General features: G+C 35.4%; 2 protein-coding genes and 1 pseudogene across 35 annotated transcripts; 2 read left to right on the plus strand and 1 right to left on the minus strand.

The window, feature by feature from the left end:
• Positions 1 to 1,268: 1,268 nt before the first annotated feature.
• Positions 1,269 to 6,308, plus strand: LOC103949864 (very-long-chain 3-oxoacyl-CoA reductase-like protein At1g24470). Its single transcript, XM_009360993.3, has 2 exons — positions 1,269 to 2,649; positions 5,870 to 6,308. Exons 1-2 carry the CDS (start codon positions 2,009 to 2,011, stop codon positions 6,195 to 6,197), a joined length of 969 nt encoding a protein of 322 aa, XP_009359268.2. The 5' UTR covers positions 1,269 to 2,008; the 3' UTR covers positions 6,198 to 6,308.
• An 859-nt stretch (positions 6,309 to 7,167) lies between these two features.
• On the plus strand, positions 7,168 to 11,348 carry LOC125477700 (annotated as a pseudogene).
• Positions 11,349 to 13,914: 2,566 nt separating this feature from the next.
• Positions 13,915 to 23,162, minus strand: LOC103949860. Of its 34 annotated transcripts, XR_007258584.1 has the most exons (12): positions 22,641 to 23,107; positions 21,595 to 21,731; positions 21,204 to 21,263; positions 21,045 to 21,126; positions 20,352 to 20,437; positions 20,060 to 20,149; positions 19,397 to 19,534; positions 19,211 to 19,257; positions 18,152 to 18,206; positions 14,349 to 17,771; positions 14,150 to 14,245; positions 13,915 to 14,052 (listed from the first exon to the last, which is right to left on the minus strand). XR_007258584.1 is itself a non-coding variant. In XM_048584733.1 (10 exons), the coding sequence occupies exons 2-8, from the start codon at positions 22,036 to 22,038 to the stop codon at positions 19,515 to 19,517; spliced, it is 567 nt and encodes a 188-aa protein (XP_048440690.1). In that variant the 5' UTR covers positions 22,039 to 22,051; positions 22,641 to 23,107; the 3' UTR covers positions 18,151 to 18,206; positions 19,211 to 19,257; positions 19,397 to 19,514. The 34 variants fall into 34 exon arrangements, 15 of the variants coding, with proteins under 15 accessions (XP_048440690.1, XP_048440687.1, XP_048440697.1 ...); XR_007258580.1 differs by having other exon boundaries at positions 14,150 to 17,771; XR_007258579.1 differs by having other exon boundaries at positions 13,932 to 14,245.
• Positions 23,163 to 23,194: the final 32 nt, after the last annotated feature.

Here is a 23,194-nt window from a genome sequence, read left to right on the forward strand (position 1 = left end):
GCTGTTGTGATCTTCATGTTTTAGTTATGGAGAGGAAGCATAACAAGGGCTCGGGAAGAACTTGCGCGTAAGTTTCATGCGGTCTTCTTTCTTGATCTTTAATCACGACTATAATCATGTGACGAGGAACACTAAAAGAAGAGCGATACGGAAACCAGTTGCAGTTAAGTATTTGCCAAGGGCTCATGTATAACTAGGGTGAAAGGAGCGAGGATCCTTGCTGAATCCTTTTTGTGAGGATTCTGGAGATCCTCATATCACATCCGTTTATCGTATATCGTGCGGTTAAAAATTATTGTAATTTTTTTTATTTTAAATTAAATATAAACAGTATCTGACAAAAATTGACCGCATGATGCACGATGAACGTATATGATTAGAGGATTCCCAAGATCTTCAAGATCCTCACAAAGAGAATCCAACGAAGATCCTCTATCCAAGTGAAAGTTAGGAAACTAATACTATAGTTTTTTCAATAAATAAAATAAACAAGTTTTTCCAAAGGGAATTGTTATTGGTATTCCAAATTTCTTATTCTACACTCTAAACTTTCCATATTTAAAAAGAAAAATACAGTTATGAGGAGTGTAGAATGAGATTTTTGGAGTGTTAATAACACTTCCCTTTCCAAAAGTAAAAACAGTATGTACTGTCTCTCCAAAGCAATCTCAATGACGGATCACACCAATAAAAGCTGCTACTATATATAGACGGCTCTTACATGGTGTAGAACTTCCCAACAGCATATGGATCACATTTCATGAAAACTGCATGAATGTTACAGGTGAAACAATGCAAACCACACTCGTTCTTTTCAGCAGCCGTGGCCTCAGTCTTCAAAGCCCTTGGAATTGCAATTCTGGTAATTACATTTTATATCTCGTTACCATCTTCCCTTGATCAAACACCTCATTAATTAAACCAAATTACCAAATTTCTGAATCAAACCAACTGTATATTATATGGGGATGCTACCTACCGCTTGTTAAAGAAATCAACCCCATCTCATTGAAAGACCTACACAAATCTAGAATAAAGAATTCTAGAACATTCACTAAAGTTGATTAGCTAGGTTATCCAAGTTAAAGTAGTCCTTTGTAGAAAGGACTAGAATGTTGTTTCTTAAGTTGGTGGAAGAGTCTAGAAGAAAGCTGAGGTTTCCACCAACATGCAAAATTAGTGTAGATAATTCTAGTTTAGGAAGATAGTGGAATTATCTAGATATCTCTAGCATGATGTTTCCATGCTTCTCCAAGGTTCCATCCATGCCTATAAAAGGAGAAGACATCCACACCATTTGTATCAATTAAGAATAAAGAAACCAAGTAATCAAGCAAGTAGGCAACCAAGTGAGAGTGAGAAGTAAGAGTAGTCTTGTAGGAGTGTGAGTGGTCTCGAGTGTGTCCCTGGAAAGTCAGAGAGTGTTATAGCTTCTAAAGTGTGTCCTTGAGAGTGTGTGTTGTAATATTTTGTGAGTGCAATACAAATAATTTGTTTACTTGTTTGTCTCTCCAACACTTGTGTTAGAGTTGTGTATTCTTAGTTTTTCCTCAACACCGTTTTAGTTAAACCTTTTTGTTCTGCCTTTCCGACTATCCTTGTTATACTAAGATGTGATACGAAGATTAAAACCGTCTACTTTCTAATTTATAAAAAATAAAAAAAAATAGAAAAAGAACTTTGGAATGAAAAGCTTGTTAGCATCCATCATTAGATAAAGGAACATGACCCTTAACTAATCACTTGTTTCCTGCACTTAAGGGATTATTTTTGTTCACTATCCTCAAGTGATAGTAATTTAAACTTATCAAATGGTAATAAATAAGGTGATAAGCATTACTACCACTTATGGGTAGTGAGTAAAAATGCACCCGCACAAAAGTGAACCTAACATAACATGCCCCTTAATAAATATTCTAACGTGCACCATAAAATTAAAGCAAATTTTCCTTCCAAACTCCAATAAGAAACACTATAGTCTGTCTTTTTTCCCCAAAACCCAAAAAAGATGGTGCCTCCATGCATTCATGACCTAACGACCCAACCCCTCTGGCTTCTCCTTCCTTCCACTCTTGGCTTCTTCATCCTCCTCAAGCATATCACCTCTCTGGCCAAATGGGTCTTCATCCTCCTCCTCAGAGCCCCCAAAAACCTGAAAAATTACGGCTCGTGGGCGTTGGTCACCGGTGCAACCGACGGCATAGGAAAAGCATTTGCCTTCCAACTTGCCCAAAAAGGCCTAAACCTAGTCCTAGTCAGCCGGAACTCCACCAAGCTCAAATCAGTCTCCGATAAAATCCATGCAAACTCTCCCTCTACCCTAATAAAAACCATTGCATTCGACTTCTCAGGCAGAGGCTTGGACGGGCTGGACGAGCAACTGGAGAAGGAGATCAGGGGTTTGGACATCGGCGTTTTGATCAACAACGTCGGGGTTACATACCCGAGTGCCGGATTCTTTCACGAGGTTGGTGAGGAAGTGTGGATGAATGTTGTGAAGGTGAATGTGGAGGGTACATCTAGAGTGAGCATGGCAGTTGTGCGAGGGATGGTTGAAAGGGAGAGAGGTGCAATAGTTAATATTGGTTCTGGGGCTGGCATTGCCGTGCCTTCTCATCCTCTCTTCACGATCTACGCTGCTACAAAATCGTAAGCATCAAATTTTAAGTTAATTTATCTCTCTCTCTCTCTCACATATATACATCTACACACACACACACACACACACACACACATATTTTCCTTGAATTTACAAAATTTGCTAGATCAAAAAAAGAAAAGAAGTTATAATTGAATGCGTGCTACTACCCTCGATCTTGTTATGTCATAAAACCCATACTATCTAACCGACTTATTAACTGTATTCATCTACTCCTCTGCTATACTGCCGCATGCAGTTTCATGGGTGCCCATCAAAGCTTTGCACCTGACACTTTTGACCTACTGAGTTATTTGTTTATATTTCATGCATTAACGTAATGTTTTCATCCTATGTGAAACATCCAATGTCAAAAGCATTAACAAATTAACCTTTGTACAGCATCCCTATTAATTGGAAGTTCATGGGAATCAATACTCGATCAATTTGACCACCTATATGTAATATGTTGTCCAACTCTTTAAATAATGCATGTGCAACACACCATTGTGAGTTTGTACTTTGTGGCTGTGTGCTGGTACAAAAAAGAATATAAAAACACAAAAATATTTATGGTACTCGAGGGTATAAGATATTTGAGGTATTTTAATAATTAGATCTTGATTTTTTGCGTTTTTGACCAAAAATTTAAGGTATATCTAACGAGTTGACAAATATTTCTGAATATTTTAATAAAAACGATTTTGCTTATACACACATTATTTGGTAGTGATTTATTAAAAAATAAAAATACAATAAATTTTAATTAAAAATGATGTGTGTCAATGCTTTTCTGAAAAAGCACCATTTGAAATTTTCTCAAAAAATTTACCTTTGATTTTGTTTTGTTATCATTTAGTAATTTTCTTTCTTTGGTAAAAGTAGCGTCAAACAAGCCTTTTAGTTGTCTTCAGATTTCAAAAACACTTTACATTTTTTTTTTTTAAATGCCACTTTTTATTTTGTTATCGTTTTTAGCTTGTCAAAATATCCTTTAACTAACTGTTTTTCTGTTGGCCATGCTTAACGATCACGAACACATTTTACATATCTAGTTAATTGTTATTTACTCTTATTAATTGGTCTAATTGGATTGGTTTTACTATCATTTTTAGGGACTTTTAGAGATAAGGACTTATTAAAGATGATTTTTAGAATATAACATGCAAGGTTTTTAACATTTAAAAAAGATCATTCATTTTAATGCATCATGACATGTCACCTATAATAATACCACATATTTTACCACAATTTACATGGTTACCATCTTAATTTTTTAGAATGTAACCTACACTTCCTGATTTCAGAAACGTAATAGATGGGGCGTGAAAACATTCATGTCACATAATTGAAAACAAGACATGAAAGCAGGCTACAATTGTACCTGTAATCAATGAAAATTTTCAAATTTTAAAATGGCAACTGTCACAAAATAGTATTTTAGGTATTGTTACCTTCTACAACTCCATAAAAATCTATTTGAAGCTACAATAAAAAGAGAAATTATTGTTCGGCTTAACGATTCGATGCCTTCGTTGGAACCCAAGAATCACTTGTAAGCTGCGGTTTGTATTTTTATTATTTTAATCAACACAACAGTTGGTATGGTTTGTGTTGTTGTTGTCTTAATCATTGTTTTAGCAAAAATAGATTGTTTTGCAATGCACACCATGCGTTTGTTGAAAGCGTATGTGGTAAATTTTCCTTTGGTGGTTTTGTTTTTAATTTAGGTACGACCAATTAGGTCCGATCGATTCAGTACAGTCAGTTAGGTACGCTATATAGGATCTGAAGCACAAATGGAAACATTGTAAGTAGAATAGGATGCGATGCGAAGGTGGGGGATGAAATCTCATTGAAAAATAGTGTAATGTACATCGTAGCTGGATAGGGATTGAGGCTATGGCCTAAAGTATTTGCTATCTGTAAAGTGCCATCATTTTTTTGAATTTTTATACGGTCATTTAGCTCCGATTGATTCAGTATGATCAGTTAAGAACGTTATTTAGGATAGGTTCAATCGTTTCGGTACAGTCAATAAGGTATGAAAAACTTATGTTTGATTCCAAACAACACCTGATGACTTATATTTGATTATGAACAACAGCAGATTAGCCATTGCTGCAATTGAAAAACTTATATATGTTTGCTCAGTTCTTTGAGCTTGACAATGCTTTTTACAACAATGGGTTGCCTTCAAATCCAACACTAATCAGCAAGCCCAGATTGGATTAATGGTTCAAAAGCGTGGAAATTGCCAGTCAATATCACAACAGCTTCACAACACTATAGGTGCAGTTGATGATGAGTAATAAAACTGAAATCACTGAAAAAAAACATAGTTCTATCGAGAGATGTGACATCCCATATCACCCAGGGGAGTGATCCTTATATGTATATTATCATCTCTACTTAGCACGAGGCCTTTTGGGAGCGCACTGACTTCGGGTTCCATCGGAACTCTGAAGTTAAGCGAGTAGCGCGCGAGAGCATTCCCAGGATGGGTGACCCATCGAGAAGTTCTCGTGTGAGTTCCCAGAAACAAAACCGTGAGGGCGTAGTTGGGGCCCAAAACGGACAATATCGTGCTGCATTGGTGGAGCAGGCCCGGGAAGTGGTCCGCCTTGGGCCGGGGTGTGACAATTTGGTATCAAAGCCTAACCCTGGTCGTGGTGTGCCGACGAGGACGTCGGACCCCTAAGGGGGTGGATTGTGACATCCTACATCGCCCAGAGGAGTGATCCTTATATGTATATTCTCATATCTACCTAGCACGAGGCTTTTTGGGAGCTCATTGGCTTCGGGTTCCATCGAAACTCCGAAGTTAAGCGAGTAGCGCGCGAGAGCATTCTCAGGATGGGTGACCCATCGGGAAGTTCTCGTGTGAGTTCCCAGAAACAAAACCGTGAAGACGTAGTCGAGGCCCAAAGCGGATAATATCGTGCTACGGTGGTGGAGCGGGCCCGGGAAGTGGTCTGCCCCGGGCCGGGATGTGACAAGAGATGTGAAGAATCAATAAATACAAAACATTAAAACATTGATTTGTACCTAAGGGTAAATAGGAAAACTAAAACTACAATAATTCTATAAAAAAAATGATTAAATATGACATGGAATACTATAATCTGACGTGAATGACTATTTTTAGTTTTTAATCTTCCATATGGTATTACTAAAAAATAATCTTATTTAGGGATTAAAATGAAGTTTTCTAATACATATATTATGCAGTTTTGTGGATCAACTGTCTAGATCCCTCCACGTGGAATACAAGAGGTACGGAATTGATGTGCAAAGTCAGGTACCATTATACGTAGCAACAAAACTGGCGTCGAGCGTTGCTTCGATCGAGAGGCCCTCCCTCTTCATACCAACCCCAGATGCTTATGCAAAGGCAGCCATTCAGCGGATTGGCTACGAACCTCGCTGCTCACCGTTCTGGGCTCACTCAGTCCAGTGGTTCTTCTCGCGCTTGGCCCCCGACTCTCTTCTCGATGCTTGGCGCCTCTCTATTGGTTTAAAAAGAAGGGGGAAGAAACTCCATGAAGAACTAATATAATACGTACTCTGTTTTTTGACCAAAAAATGACACTCTTTGTTATTTCTCTCGTGTGAGCAGACAAGTTTATGCAATTAATCTTAGATTATATATGAATTGACATGAGAGGAACTGTGATATTACTATTTAAGTTTTTCTACCACGTAACTTAATTAAAGCGCTTTTGATTTATCCGTAACTTATTTACATTTTCGTAAGCAATGAAAGAGTAGTTAACTTACAATAGTCTCAGTATTATAGGAGAAATTTTTTCAGTGCCCGGTATTTAAATAGGTAGTATACATGTCATAAAATAAGCATAGGAATACGAAAAAAATATATCATTTCTTCTCATTATATTATAACATGTAGAATACCGCTTAAATACCCAATACTTGAAAAAATCTCTCATATAATATAAGTATGGTTTATTTGAAAAAATCTCTCATATAATATAAGTATGGTTTATTGTGGGTTTTTCTTCAGTGCCGTTGGGCTTTCATGAATTCATGTTACAAAAACAAAAAACCAAAAACAAAAAAACAAAAAGAAAAGGTGAAATAAATAGCGGGTCATGCACTTGCAGTTTTTAAAGTTTTTGCAACCCACCTAACCAAAAAGACGTTTTGGCCAAATCATTGAAGTTTTGTGTCAGCCTCTAGCATTTGCAACATCCAACTACTCTTCTTTCTTCTCACCATCATACTCAATGGCATGGTCCATTTTTTCAGCTGCTCAACATTAAACTTGTCGTTCAGTCTCTTTACAAAAACAAGAGATTTTTCAGTAGTGATCGGTATACGAAGTGGCACATTACGTGTCATTATACGAATAATATGATATGTGTGCTAAAAGTTAATAACTTTAAAAATAAAATTTCTCACCACTTTTACTAAAACAAGTGGTGTACCACTTGTGTTCCCACCACAATTAAAATTTTCTCTACAAAAACAAAGTCCTTGATTTTACTCACCACGTGGCAACATCAATAATGGAATTACATGAATTTGTGGCAACCACCATAGGGTTCATCTCTCTTTGCAAATCCTCCTCCAATTTTTTCGGATGGGTATGGGTCACGTTCCTGACACCCCCAAAGAATCTCAAGGAGTATGGCTCGCAGGCACTTACGAGCTCTGATGGAATCAACAGACCCTTGCCTTCGAAATAGCTTCAAAGGCTTCGTTATTTATATTGTGTTTGGCATTGAATTGAATTTAAAAAAAAAATGACAGGAAGCAAATCTTATCTTCACGATAAGAAGCAAATGAAAAGCCCCAAATTATAGCAAAACCTAATTTGAAAAAAAAGGGTAAATTAAGGATTATTCTTTGGCAGCGTTTGTCCCCAGTGGCCTGCAATGGTTGATAGCAATTGGGTCTAGGTACGATGCGGGGGTGACGCAATGGATTTTGTGGTTTCTGGGTTTGGGTTCGTGCAGTGGTTCAAGGTGGCAATAATTCGCAACCATGGGATCTTGTTTCAAGATACAATAGCAGTGGCAGACTTGTGTGCAAGATGATGGTGCAAGCAGTTATAAAAAAGCAATGGGTCAAGGGCGGCGATGATGCGGGTTCTCAGAATGAGTTGATTTAGGTGGCGAAGACGGCTCTTCGGTTCTAGTTCGATCCGCCACCATGGATGTCTGAATAGGGACGGCATGGCATGGGTTTAATTTGTCACCTCGGATTTTCTGTTTGTATGATGTTGATCGGAGGTGAGGAGGGAGAAAAGAGAATGAATACTTGGATGAGGTTTCGCGATGCGAGCAGAGAGGTTGAATTTGTGACTCGACTAAATTATACGGAGGTTTTGGGGAGTACAACTTAGCGGGTGTGAGGGTATTAAAATGGTGGGACCGGTTTAATTTATCCAATGCTTAATCAGTACATATGAGCACCAAACAACTTATACTGTATTACTTATATTATCCGATCTTTTATACGGCGTGCCAAATGAGACCAAAGTGTCTTAACCTAGTTTTGCTTGATCGAAACACTTCAAAGCTTGAAGCTACCTCCAATGAAATACGTGAAAAATATGGTGGAAAAATTGGCATTAAGAATAAGGAAAACTATTGAAAATTTTGAGTTTTAACGATAAGGGTAAAGTGAATAGTACCATGATTGACTTTTTAATATAAAAATATGGTTTTTCGTTAAAAAGTTCCCTTAAGAATATTCATGGACTTCGCAAAGTTTAGTGGGGAGGAAATAGCTAATTCCATGGTGGAAGATAGACCTGGCATTCGTGTTGTGTTTTCCATGTTCGTGTCATACCCGATATCTTAACAGGTCGTGTCGTGTAACACCCGTTATAATAAATGGGTAAAATGACCCGATCCAAAATCGACCCGATAATATTAACATGTAATATGACCAGACCCGTTACCCGTTAAGGAAAATATATTTTAAACCAATAAATAATCAAATGAAAAACATAATACTAAATAAGTACATACATACCCTATTGTCACATCCAAAACATAAAAACGCATTTTTCTTTTAAATATATTTTCGCTTACCTAAATTGATCAAATGGTAAAATTGGAAAATATTGGAATAGAGATAGGGTTTTTTCGTCCAAAAAAATTCTAATAATATAAGTGAAATAGAATCCAACGGTATAGATTTACTTTCATTTATTTTATGGTTGTTATTTAAGTAAAATCTTTAATAGTTTTTTACTTAATGTAGAAGTGTAAAAAAAAAAAATATATATATATATATATATATATATATATAAACGCTTGTAATGACAAACTTTACAACTTTCATAAAGAGCTTAACTTCAAAATTCGCCACTATAATCATATAAATCATATATCAAAATTTAACCATTGATTGTTGTTTACATTTATGCTTCACTGTTCTCATCAAATTTTTTTTTTTTTTCAGATTTTCTTTTTTGAAAACATGATCTATTAGAGGATGTAGGAAGATGAATAGTTTGGATAGTTGATATTATATTCAAAGTTTTACGGTTAGTGAAAATATTGCTTGATGTTTATAAAGTTTCTACAAACTATATACATCGACTCATATTTTAGTTAACCGTAAATATCGAAACTTGATATCAAAGATCTGAACCGTTCATCTTCTTACATTCGCCAAATGATACTGTTTTCAAAAAAGAAAATTTTAAAAATGAAATTCAGTAAGAAGAATAAAGCATAAATGACAATCGATGGTTAAATATAAAATTAAGGTTTATGGATTATAGTGTAGAATTTTGAAGCTGACCCTTTCATGAAAGTTGTAAAGCTTGTCACTATGAGTGATTGTGTTTTTTTTTTTTTTTTACATTTTACAATAATTATTATTAATTTTATTAATTTTTCCCTCAAATAAAAAAACATTATTCACGAGGGTTTGGAGGATTTTAAAAATCTAAACGATAATGTAAGTGTAACCATTATCTATGAATCACGAGTGTTTATATATTCTTTCACATTTTTCATACTTGTATGTATGTCTTCTTAGTTTTTGCCTATACAAATATTATACTAGTTTATTTTCATTTTGGACAACAACATGTTAAGTAAAATTTATCCTAGTAATGATAATAAGGAACTCTCATAATAAAAATAAATAATGACTAAAACTTTTTTTTTTTAACTTATATAGAATAATAATACAAAACTATATATATTTAATATAGAATATATTGTATATATTAATATGACTATTGTATTTTATAATCAATCTTTTAGTAATTAAACTTTAAAATTATCAAAATAATTTTTTTCTTAGCGGTCAAAACAGGTTACCCACAGTGTTACCCGCGTGTATACCCGTTAAGAATTCGGGTCATCCGATAATGACCCGATTAGTTATCGTGTTGACCCGAAACCTGTTATTTTCGTATTGTGTCAGAAACTGCCAGGTCTAGTGGAAGAGGTAAAAGGGCTTGATGTTGGTATTTTGGTAAATTGTGCAGGAGTGGCTTACAGATTTGGTAAGTTATCCATGATGTGGATGATTGGGAGTTGATGGAGATCCAAGTACGCTCAAGAAGAAGAAAGGACCAATTATCAATATTGGTTCTGCCTCTCATGCCGTCCTTTCCTCTGTTCACCAATTATGCTTCTTCCAAAGCGTGAGTTCATTTATTTCTTAAACTTTTTCTTCTTTCAAACGATATTCTGCTTTAAGTTTAATTATATAATCGTAAAAATCGAAGAGATTAAAATTTGGGTGTAGACGAGGAGCACATCATTTCTAACCAAACCTTTGTTTCATATTTTTATATCTCGTGGTTAGGCCATTAGTATGTGTTTAGGTGCAAAGTCTATGTAGCCTCGTAGATTGAAGCCCTTACACTTTTACTTCACATAGGCACCAACACTTTCACGTGTACTCCTCTACGTGAGTCCTAAGATTGCACCAACATTTTCACGAGTACTCCTCTGTGAGTCCTAAGATCTTCCCAAGTGTGTATTGAACATTAATTTCGGAGAAATTAAACATGTTGATAATATCATACATGTCTTGACTCTTTTGGAAAGTTCAATTAATTTATTTAAATTTTGATCGGAGAAAATCTTAGATACAACCGATTATTTTTTATGGAATTTTTTTTCTTTCAATGGGGTCGTAATTAGATTTTTAAAGACTCTTGCTTATTGCAATACAAAGTTCGTATATATTAACCCTTATGACTATGTATTTCTTTAAAAAATTAAAAATTAAAAAAAAAAAAAAAAAAAAAAAAAACGTTTATATGATTAAGAATGCAAGCGTTATGTTGTATATATAGGTACCTTTCAAAGTTGTCAAGAAGCATTAGTTTGAAATACAAGCAGCATGGAATTGACATTCAGTGCCAGATTCCTATGTTCGTGGCAACAAAGCGGACAATGGTGAAGGCATCTCCCTTCTTCTTCCCATCACCAGATATACAGCATAGCAAGCATGCGATGGATTGGCTATGAGAACCAATGTTCGCCCTACTAGTGCCACTCTGTGCAGTGGCTCATATTACATGGATTGCCCGATGCGTTTTTGAGTGCTATGGTTTTTTGGTACTCCCATCGGTTGCGAAAGACTGGCCAATTGAAAAGGTTGGACAATAAAACGATGCAGCAAACAACACGAAAATGATGAAAATCCAGTGCGCGCATTCTTTGTTTTGGTTAAGATTGTGAGGTGTTATTTGGTTTGCAGTGGCTAAGGAATCTTAACAAACAAAATCACAATGGACATATGATTCACCGATGGGAAAATTAATGTGAGTTATGGGAACATTGTCACGTGTTTAGTTTAGTTCGCACGTTACTAAAATTATACTTTAAATCATAATTTTGTCTTTCATTTATATTATATACAACACTAATGTGAACGCCAGCAGGTAGGATGGAAGTAGGGACCAAGGTGGTCCTAGGACCACTCAGAGTTCGAAAAATATCTATGGTGCTCTAGGAATGTTTGGTACGAGTTTTTTTTGTGCCTACTAAATGTTGGATATAATGCATGCTAGGCATATCTCGATAGGTTACGTCGACAACACTCGACAAATTGCTTCGGCATATGCCGTTATCTGTTGACATGTGTGCAACATGGTTTAGTTGTTGACAACAAGCCCGCCAAGAGTTCCACGAAATACCTTAGTGAATAAACTTTTTTTTTTTTTTTTTTTTGAGGGCGTCGCGTTCTATTTCCATCTAAAAAACTTGTATTTAACACTCAGACCCCCAATAAATCCTAGATCCACCACTGCATGCATGTAAAATAAGTGTGGATTTTATTATGATGAGTAATGCTAGGTAGACGAATTGTTTAGATTGAATCTGCAAACTAAATAATGTGTCACCAATAAGAAATAAGTACGTTAATCAATACTTAAGTAATAATTCAATTATCAATAATCATGACACATGATTTACAAAATTTAATTTAAAAATTTGTTCTCCTTATCGTTACCCTTTGATGATTGAGAAATAAATGTAGCTTCAATACTACGATCAGCCACTTAATACTAAGTGATATTCCTCCTTATTTGTAAGTGAGAGGTTTTAGCTTAGATTCTCGTCAAATGCAAAATTAAATTATTATTGATAATCTATTGTGAGATTTAGTCCACTTCTCCTATCTTTTAGTGTAGATAATATCGCTTGGAAAAATAAAATAAAAAATTTTACGATCAATCTTTTTGAAAAAAAATCATATTGCAGTCATGGCAACACACATTCTTTTTTGGTCAATGACACACACACATCGCAAGTTGCACTAGCAATTAATGCTTTTCTTAGTTTGCCTCACTGTTAGGCAAAAACATGGCGTCTTTAATTATTCTTGGCCGCCTCACGCCTTCTTACTGACTAGCCTCCCTGATGCGCGTGTGGAAGGCTCTTTTATAATTACAACGTTCTACGCATGATTTATACAATTTAAATGTATTTATGTACGTGGATTTGAAAAGTGAATTAAACATTAAAAGAATGAATGTAACCTTGTTACAATGGACATATATATGATTCACCAATGGGAAAATTAATGTGAGTTATGGGAACATTGTCACGTGTTTAGTCCAGTTCGCATGTTACTAAAATTATACTTTAAATCATTGTTTTGTCTTTCATTTATATTATATACAACATTAATGTGAACGCAAGCAGGTGGGATGGAAGTAGGGACCAAGGTGGTCCTAGGACTAGGGCTGGGTTCGGTTCTTAACGGTTCGGTTTTTTCTTAAAACCGAAACCGAACCGAAATTTCGGTTCGGTTTTTTTTCGGTTCGGTTTTTCTCGGTTCGGTTTCGGTTTTTTTTTCGGTTTTTTTTTTTTTTTTTTTCCTCCAAAATTGAAAAACTGAAGGCAGGGAGTAAATTCAAACAATTGAGAAACATACATGAAGCAACACGTGGAGAAAAAGTAAAAAAATTGAGTAAAAACGAAAGGAAAAAATAAATGCAAACAATTGAATAATATATATACACACACACACACAACAGATAGAACATAGAAGCATGCAGAGAGAAGCGGTAAAAATCTCTTAACTTATTTGATTATCTTGAAAACCCATCAGGTAAAAATATGTTCGAAAATCTGGTCTTCATATATAAAAATATGTTCGAAAATCTGCCATCTTAGTCGAAAATCTTCCATCTTACTCATTCAAATATTAGTCGAAAAATATTTTCTTTAGCTCTGTTGTTATGCTTTATGCTGCTAAAACAATAGCTAATATCATTAAAAAACAGGCATTAGCCTACGATCTTCTAGCATCCTACATACCATTATCTTATAAAATTAGAGGACAAGGAAAACAGACACTGGACAGAGAGTATACATAAAAATTAATCAGACCTAGATAAACCTCCATCGCATAGCAGACTAAAACACACGAATTTACTAAGCCGGAAGAAAAATGCATTCCTCTTTGTCCTTACCCCTAGACTTGCATCATTTTCTAAGATGAGCAAATACTTCACCCATCAAAAGCAAGTTACTGAGAAGAAGCACTTATGCTCTTAGAGAAAAGCTGCTCAACTTAATTTCACCCCCCACCAAACCAACCAAGAAGCACAACCCAGAAACCTATAAATAAATTAACTGGGACAATTATAACAAACAAAGCCTACAGTCAAGTTGGCGTGCAACAACCAACCCAACCGTAGGAAAGGGTTCAAACCCGACGGCAACACGTGTATTTTTGAGTATTATATATGATTTTTTTTTTTCGGTTCGGTTTCCAAACCGCAAAACCGAACCGAACCAACCAATTTTCGGTTCGGTTTGTCGGTTTGGTAATTTCGGTGTCGGGTTTTTTTCGACCTCGGTTTTCGGTTTGTGAACTTGATCATGAGTGTTGACCTTCCTTGTAGCCACGAACCACACAAGAACTTTGACCTTCTGAGGAGCTTTTGATTTCCAAATCTGAGAAAAAGGTGGAAAATGTTGCACAGTTCCATTGTTGCTCAAGAAAGAGCTATAAGATTTGCAAGTAAACAATCCTGATAATTCTAGTTTCCACCTTCTATTATCCGCTCTTGATTGAATCAAACAAACATTTTCTAGCTTCTGTAATAACCTAGCCGCCTCTTCTATCTCCAACTCATTCAAATTTCTCCTGAAATCAAAATTCCAGGTCAAAGAATGAAAGAAAACAATCCACAAAACTTGAAATGATCTGGTTGTGCATTCTCAATAACAAGAATAATCTAGGATATTACTTTTTCAATGGTCCACCTTCCAATCAATCATCCTCCCAAAACCTCACCCTCTCCCCATTGGCCACCTTAAACTTGCAGCATTCTAGGAACGATTGAAGACCAGATGAAATATCTTTCCAAGGGCTACGACTTGAAACATGCAGCGAAGGATTTGCATCCCACCCATTATCCTGCAACTCGTACTTGCTTCTTATTACCTTGTGCTAGAGAGAATTTGATTCCTTTGGGAATCTTCACAACCACTTAGCCAATAACGCTTCATTCCGTTTCCTCAAATTCCCCACACCTAAACCCCCATCCTCCTTACTTTTTATAACTACCTCCCATTTCACCAAATGGTTTTCCTTTCCTTCATCTACCCATTTCCTAAAGAAACCCTTTTAGTAGTTTTTCCAACCGTCCAGTCACCCCGCAAGGAATTTTGAACAAAGACATGTAATAAATTGGCAAACTTCCCAAAACAGATTGAATCAAAGTTAATCTACCACCTCTAGATAAGAAATCCTTCTTCCAACTTTGAAGTCTTTTTTCCATCTTTTCTACAACTGGATCCCAAAACGTAAGTGCTCTTGGCCTTCCCCCAAAAGGGAGACACAAATATGTTATTGGCCAACTACCCACCTCACAACCCCAAGAATCTACCATCCTTTTAATTTTCTCACAATCCCAGTTTATTCCAGCCAAGAGCACTTTGCTTTGTTAATTTTCAAACTTGAAACAGTACAAAATAAATTGGGCAACTCTAATAAGTTTTTCCAAACTCCCTCAGCCCCCGCCAAGAAAAAAATGGTGTCATTAGCAAATTGAAGATGCAAAATCTCAACCTTTTCTTGCCCAATGCACAAACCTTTGATCATAGTATTCTCTTGTGCCTTCTCCAGCAATCTACTCAAGACATCAACTAATAAGGTGAAAAGAAAAGGTGATAGTTGATTACCTTGTCTCAAACCTCTTGAAGCTTTAAATTTTCCTCTAGGCCTCCCATTGATCAAAACTGAGAAATTTGCGGAACTTAGACAACCTTGCACCTTTCTCCTCCATCTATTGCCAAAGCCTTTTCTTTGTAAGACTTCATCCAAAAATCTCCACTCCACATGATCATAAGCCTTTTCAAAATCAATCTTGAACATCAATCCCTCCTTTTTCTTTTGCCTCACCTCTTCTACAACCTCATTTGCAAGGACCGCATCCAAAATTTGTCTACCTTTAACAAAAGCTCCTTGATTTAGAGAGATTGTGCTACCCATAACGTCCTTTAGTCTTGATGCAAGCACTTTCGCCACAATCTCATATAAACTAGTAGCTAGGCTTATAGGCCTGTAGTTCGTCACGTTCAAAGAATCTGACTTTTTCAGAATAAGACAAATGAATGTTTCATTTGTCACCGCATTTATTATCCCTTTATCAAAGAACTCCTCCATCACCTTCAAAATATCTACTTTCAAGATATCCCAGCAATTTTGAACATTAGCAAAGAGAACCCATCTGGACCTGGCGACTTATCCCTTTCACAATCAAAAACTGCTCTTTGAGCTTCCAATTCCTCAAAATGCCTCTCAAGCCAAGCTGCCTTATACTCACTTATTGAGCACCAATTAATGCCTTCCAAACCCCAACACACCTCTTCATTGCTGCTAAACAGGGACTTGAAAAAATTGACGATTTGTTTGTCTATCTCTTCTGTATCCTCTACCACTCCACCATCTTCCACTTCCAATCTTTCTATATAATTTCTCTTCCTTCACCCATTTGCTATTTTATGAAAAAATTTAGTGTTACCATCCCCATCTTTAGCCCACTTCACTTTACTTCTTTGCCTCCACTTCACTTCGTCCTTGAAAGCCAAATCTTCCACAAGGAAAAGTAACTCTTCCCTCTTTCTTTTTGAAGCATCATCTAACCATTCCATCCCTTCTTTTATATCTAATTCCTCTAAACTAGCCTCGGCTTCCTTAATATCTTTCTCAACATCACCAAAAATCTCCTTACTCCATCTTTGCAACTTCCTTTTAAGAGCTTTTAACTTACTCAAAAATTTATAACCCTCCCAGCCCTCAACCTACTTAGATTGCCACTATTGTTTGAATTTGTTCCTTAAGTCTGGGTGTTGTAGCCACATGTTTTCGAACCTGAAAGGATTTGGCCCCCATTTCACCTTGTTAGTATCCAGCTCGATTGGACAATGATCTGAAATTACCCTTGCCAAAGTCTTTTGTCTTACATTTGGAAAGATCTCTTCCCATCCAACAGAGAACAAGAATATGTCTAACCTCCGACACACTGCTTCTTCTCTAAAATTTGACCAAGTAAATTGAGCATTGAGCAAATCTAGATCTTTGAGTTCTGTATCTTGAATAAACTCGTTAAAGGTCCTCATGCTTGTAGTCGTCCTTCCCCCACTTGATTTCTCATTTACATATCTCACCACATTAAAATCTCCTCCTACACACCATCTTGGTCCACAAAGCCCATAAAGACTTGCCATTTCTTCCCAAAACTCCCTTCTCTCTCCCCTGATAGCCACCAGTCCAACCCATTCAATGCTTTAATTTTTATGGAGATTGAGAAAACTCCAACCAAAGGTTCAATAACTAAGATTTGTTTTGTGTTCCATATCACTACTATACCCCCAGACCTTCCTTGTGCAGGGGCGGAAACCCACTCTCTCTAGTGATGCTTTCTTGGTTTCTTGTAAAATTACGATGTCGGGCTTTAAGCAACGAAACTGCTCTTTCGAAGATACCCTTTTTCTGCCTACTTCCCAGACCTCTAACGTTCCAGCTACTTATCTTCATTAAGTTTGACAATGCCCCTTTGAACTTTTTTATCTCCCTTCTTTCCACTCACATACTTGCTAAAATTGACTTTCCCAATATTCTTTCCATGAAATAAAGACCTTTAAGAAACTTTCATATTTGACTTGAAATTGGTAGTTCGACTATTTGCCTCACATTTGACCAATACGGATCCCAACCTTTTCCTCATGCTATACTTTAACAAATTCTTGTTCTTTTCAGTATCCTTGAATTCAACTTGTTCTGTAGCGTCTGAAACTCCTCTATAATACGACTGAGAAGAGATTCTCAACCACACCGCCAAAGCGTTCAATAACATCAAAGATTTCTTTTTCATCTTGTGAAGAATCACCAAGCTCCTGTTCTGAGTCTGACGATTGCGACATGTTTTCTTCTTCAACAAACTCGAACGAACACAGAGAGTCAAAACCAAAATCCTCTGTCAATCTGGACTTGTCCACAAAACTGTTGTTCGAGGTTATCTCCTTCAACTCCCACCACACTAAAAATAAAAATAAAAAAATCTGAACCCTTCCGACCTCTCTCTTTGTTCAGATAATTACCCCTCAATCAACTCGCCTGATGGGCATATTGTATCGTCATCATCATCAATCTCCTTTTCTTCTTCCTGTTCACAAGCACCATCTAAGAGTGTGAGATTGGGAGATTTAAATTCCTTTTCTCCTTATCATATATTTAATGGAAGCAAAATATCTTTCTACACAACATGGTTAGTGCAAAACTCAATTTCACATAAAACTGTTTTCTCGTCAGTTCAAATAGGAGTCCACCGCTTTCCGTGGTCTTTAAAGAGAGTCTTGGTAAAAACACTCTAGTTCCAACAAAGTGGTCAAATAAGATTTCAGCATTAAATAGATTATTATAAGCTTCTTGGTTAGCTAGTCTTGTACCTATTATTTTGTATTGCAATAAGGATTATATTAAACAATGTTTTCACAAAATTTAATGATAAAAAGACCAGAATAGAAGTTTAACTTGAGAGTCTACCTCTAAAATGATAATCCTACCACTCCCCTACATGCTTGATGTCTTTTAAGTCCACCTGCCCGATGAAAAAAAAAACACAAAACTAGTGACACAATTTGAACAAAAAGAGAGTTCTCAATCATGGAAAAATTCAATTTCATGTGAAAAACCTATGTTCTAATTTCAGGGCTTGACAATGGAATATAAAAACAGCAAAGCATTCGTTGAGGATATATATATATATAACGTATTTGGTTCTTTATATCTAAAAGAAAAACATTGGCTTTATTGTATGGACTGAAGTATGCATACGTGTCGGAAATTTACAATCTATAGAGACTCAATCTCAGACTCAAAAGACATTTAAAGGAAAAGTAATACGAAAAATAAGTAGTGATTTTACCTATACTCCATGTGCGGACTGTAATTTCCAATCACAATTCAAAATTCAAGAGGCCTATAAATCAAACATACGTGAAGAGTCACAAGTCTGGAATCTTTTCCTTTCTTCCTGTTAACTGGTTTTCTAACTTTGATTTTCTAACTTTTCTTTACTTTAGTTTAAATCTATTTTCTGAATATTAATATAATATTCATACCCAAGAGTTATTGTAGCGGTGGAATTGAGATTCTGGTGTTAATATGCTTATCCATTTTCAAGGGTTTAAGTATTAGTTATTATCTTATGTTAATATGTATTTTACTTCTTGTATTTTGCTTATTTTTTTTAGTTGTTGTCCATTTAAGTTATGTTATTTAGTATTTTAATTAATAAAGGGATGATATATTAGTCAACTAATACTTTTTTATCATATAATGGACACTTATTTATATGATATATAATAAATTAATTTAAATCCGCCTAGTTCACCTAGGCCCCCGCCTGTGCCTAGCCGCCTAGGCACTAGGCACCAGCCCGTCACCCGACTAGCACCGAGTGTCTTTTAGAACCATGCATATAAGTAATTTAACGGAATACCATCAGGTCATGCATGTATACAACGTACCCAATTAGGTAAGTAGCACATCAAAACTCTGCATAAAATTAAAGGAATAGAAAAACAAAAATTTGACACATACCATTTTTTTGGTCTTGACCAACCTCATTCTGGAATCTTCATTAAACCCTAAACATCAATAGAAATTGAGGATCATAAAGAATTAGACAAAATCACATATTTCAAATCAAAGATCAAAGCCGCCGAAATACCAAACTATCCATTAAAATGACTGAAAACTAAAAAATTAGATGTGTTAAGAAAAAACCTTATCGTAGGTTGAGCACCGGCTTCGAGGAATAAGAATCGAGACTCTAGTCTCCTTTCATTCATCAAGATCTTCGTCACCATTGATACTCGACATTGGTTCTACTCAATTGTAGACTTCAGCAAAGGACTAAAGTAACTGGACATTCACTCCATCCAAAGATAAAATAAAACATCAGCATCACACTACGAAATTTGAAGTTGAATTAAATCTCTAGATTGATCGACAATTGTAGCTAAATTTTTTACAAAAACCCAATTTTGAATACAAAATTCTAAAATTTGAAACAATCCACAAAAAGGTGTACTATAACATTGATCAACCTAAATAGAACTACCTTAGCAAAGCAGACAATTGTATTCCCTCTAGGAATATTCTTGTTTTGTTACTTTACAAAGCTGATTTGTTTCAAAAGATTGAAAGCAAGTGGTTTTCATTTTTGAAATCCCACAACATGAGTAGATTAAAGAGACAGTTTCTCCAATTGTATTGAATACCACTAAACCATGTCATGACATCATCTAGCTGGCAAGAAAAAGACATTTATTTAAACAATCAGAATCAATAGAATTATAAATGTAAGTTATGTGATCTAATGGTTGAAAGCTATGTAAATCACCTAGATATCAAGAAATAAAAAGTATATGGAAACTGAGAACTTACTTGAGCAGATAATGTTTTTAAGAGCAGTAAAAGTTTTGTGGGATTGAGTGGGTTGCGAAGAGGTATTTCCTTGCTGGACAAAGCTATTTCCTTGCATGTTAAAATTATTAGGCTAACTTAGATTTACAATATTTGAGAATTGCATTTATACATAAATAATTACACATAGATAAAAATAAAAAGAATAAAGGAAGATAGAAAACGGGGAACTGCATGTATAGTATGCTTTTAGTGTCAAATATGACAGTAATGTTGTTAGAAGGCAAGCCAATTTCTTATCACTTTGTAATACCTGGTGAGCAGGAACTTGCAGGTGAGCTTGAGGTTAAGGTAGTTTTGAAATAAAGAAGGCTAAGAAAGATAACGACACCTGAATAACTGCAAGGAAACTGAAATCCCATTACTTTCATCGCAAGGGTTTTTAGGGTGAATCTTATAGAAATGATGTTTTGAATTTCATTTTGTGAACCCGACTAAAGGAAAATTGTAATAAAGTATGCTCTTGAAAATTCTTTCTATTTCAAAATAACATCTATATAGAGAAACAAAAAACCAAAATGAAATAACAATTAGGCAAGAACCAAAAGAATGAAAACAAAAAAGTGCAACCATAAGAGAAATAACAAAGGTGGATAACATAAGAGTGTTCTTTCTTTAGCTATATTGTGGAGAAGCATTAAAAATTACAAAAAGAACGAACCAGCACAATAAAATATAACATATAAAGTATTTAACACTATTAAACATGAAATACCACAATTTAGGGAACTAATAAGGCTTAGAAAAATTGATCCATATGCTTTGTATATATTTTGGTCATTATAAATCCACTGTAAAACAAAATTGTATACTGAGCTAATTATAATTGTTGTAGTACACAGAGTTTGGTGTAGAGCAGTTTGATATATGACTAAAATTCACATAAAATTCGATATCCATTTAAAGAGTTCACGTTTGCAGAAGCAGAGCCTCAAAAATAACTAACCTCATCGACAACCCTTCCATTTGAAAGATCAAAGGTTGCATCATTCAGGTTCAGACATGCCCAAAACACAATTTCAAAAACTCTGCCATCTCAAAAGTCACATTATCTATCAAATTCAACAACTGGGTAATCCACACAGATTGAAAAAACCCTACTTACATTGAGACGGAGATCTTTCGGAAGCAACAGAGAGTAGTCGTGTGGAAGATCAAAGCTGTTCTGTACAGGAAATAAATAAAAAATGATAAAAATATCATTCAGCTTCACACATGCCAAAACACAATAATTTTACTTAAAATACAATTATTTTGGGAAAGCAATTGCCTGAATGGGCTAGACTGTAAACTAAAGTACCGTAAGTAATTAAAAATGACAATTAGCCAATTTTATAGGCACCCAAATGAGGGGGAAAGAAGAAAGAGAAAAACTTTAAGATACAGGGGCAATGGGGATTGCAGATGATAAGCATTAATCAATGGAAAATGGCGATTGATAAGTAAATTAGCAAATGAGAATATCTGCACATTGAATGTAACAAAATTTCAATTACATGAAATCAATTGTTGGAATTAAGAATATCTGGACACTGAATGTAATGAAATTGCAATTAACAGGAACACAGCTGCATAGCCTTCGCTTGCATCTTGACATATAGCTGCAAAATTCGAACACCAACGTTTCCTTTTTCTGAAAGAAAAAAAAAAACTGAAATCAGACAGCATCCGAGCACACAGACAAAACCCCCCAAAAATTACAAAATAAAAGCAACTGGGGAAATGCTAATAGATTCATTTTCCAACCCTTATATCTATTTCCCCACAAAACCAAAAACAAAAGGTTAGTTTTCTCCTCTCCAAAGCAAAAGGAAAGAAAGAAAGGAAGAGCAAAATAAAAGAAAAGGGGCAGTCTAAACCTGGTTGCCAAGCATGATAAGTACAACTACTGCTAAAACCATTTGTCGGATCATAAATTTGATAATGCTCAATTGTTGCATTCTACCACACTTCCTGAAATGACCACAGAATGCGACAACTCAGCATTATCAAAATTAACAAATCAGTAGGCAATAAGCATACAATCTATGTGCCAAGTATATAAGAACAACAACAATTCAGCCAAAGAAGCAGACATCATAAAGCATTTGAAATCTTTAAAGAGCTTGGAAGTACTTCTAACATTTTTTTTTTTTTGGGTTCAATTCTAACATCTTTAATTTAGAGCTTTGCTTCATGCAAACGTAAACGAACCAATTAGCAAATAAATTAATTGCATATTTCATCATCACCCAGATACACATTATCAAGAAATATAAAAATTTGCATGTTCTCTTTCTTTAATTTAAGCGTCAAAAGAAAATTACATAAAAACCAAAATTTAAACAAAAGGAGTATCTGCAATTTATTCCACCCCTGAATACCAATTACATAAACTTCATATCCTGCAATGTGATCCACCTCTCTAAAATTTCCTAACCCCAAATTTTTACCAGAAAATTTGAAACACAGAAATCTGAATTTCTCAATCAAAGATTACAAAGAAAAAAAGAGAAAACAAAGCAAAAATCTAAAAACACATATCAAAAAACAATGACAGTACCTTTGAAACTCTAGAATTATAGTTCACCTTGATAGAAATCGTCGAAGAGAAATCAGGGTCCAAATTTCTGTCACCCATTTGCAAATCCAAATTTACATTCTTCAACAGCCAGAACACAATAAACCGAAACGGAAATAGAAAAACTCACTAAAAAAATATAAAAAAATCTTCTATAAATATAATAAAAAATTAAAGCAAAAGAAAATATCTCAAGTCTGGGAGATTCATCAGCAAGACAGAGCACGAAAGGTAAAAGAAAGAAGATGTTGTCAAAAACATTTGAGTAACAGAGCACGAAGCGGAAAGCAAGAGAGGAGAAAATTTGAGAAACAGAAAAGTGAAAACGAAAGAGATAGCCCAGTGATCGAAACCAATTTTATGAATTTGGACAAAACGCTCAAACGTCATAGCGGCAGCAGCAGCACCGCCTGAAGTATCGCTACTGCTCGTTCATAATCGAAGAGTTCGAAGGGATTTACCTTTGGATTCTTCGGCTTTCAGATGGAGTTTGCTTGTGTGTGGGCCTGCAAACGAATGTGTGTGGGCCTGCAAAC

The sequence above is a fragment of a genome, unplaced genomic scaffold (genome assembly GCF_019419815.1).
Source record: "Pyrus x bretschneideri cultivar Hongxiangsu unplaced genomic scaffold, Pyrus_bretschneideri_v1 Contig22, whole genome shotgun sequence".
Classification (NCBI taxonomy): Eukaryota; Viridiplantae; Streptophyta; class Magnoliopsida; order Rosales; family Rosaceae; genus Pyrus; species Pyrus x bretschneideri.

What these genes read in the sequence shown, in the direction of transcription:
- LOC103949860 (XM_048584733.1), bottom strand. Translation starts at nt 22,038, where the DNA reads ATGCAACAATTGAGCATTATCAAATTTATGATCCGACAAATGGTTTTA. An exon ending in CGAAAGATCTCCGTCTCAAT is followed by an intron (nt 21,127 to 21,203) that starts GTAAGTAGGGTT and finishes TTGAGATGGCAG; the next exon opens with AGTTTTTGAAATTGTGTTTT. An exon ending in TAAAAACATTATCTGCTCAA is followed by an intron (nt 19,535 to 20,059) that starts GTAAGTTCTCAG and finishes GTGAATGTCCAG; the next exon opens with TTACTTTAGTCCTTTGCTGA.
- LOC103949864 (XM_009360993.3), top strand. Translation starts at nt 2,009, where the DNA reads ATGGTGCCTCCATGCATTCATGACCTAACGACCCAACCCCTCTGGCTT. An exon ending in ATCTACGCTGCTACAAAATC is followed by an intron (nt 2,650 to 5,869) that starts GTAAGCATCAAA and finishes TATATTATGCAG; the next exon opens with TTTTGTGGATCAACTGTCTA.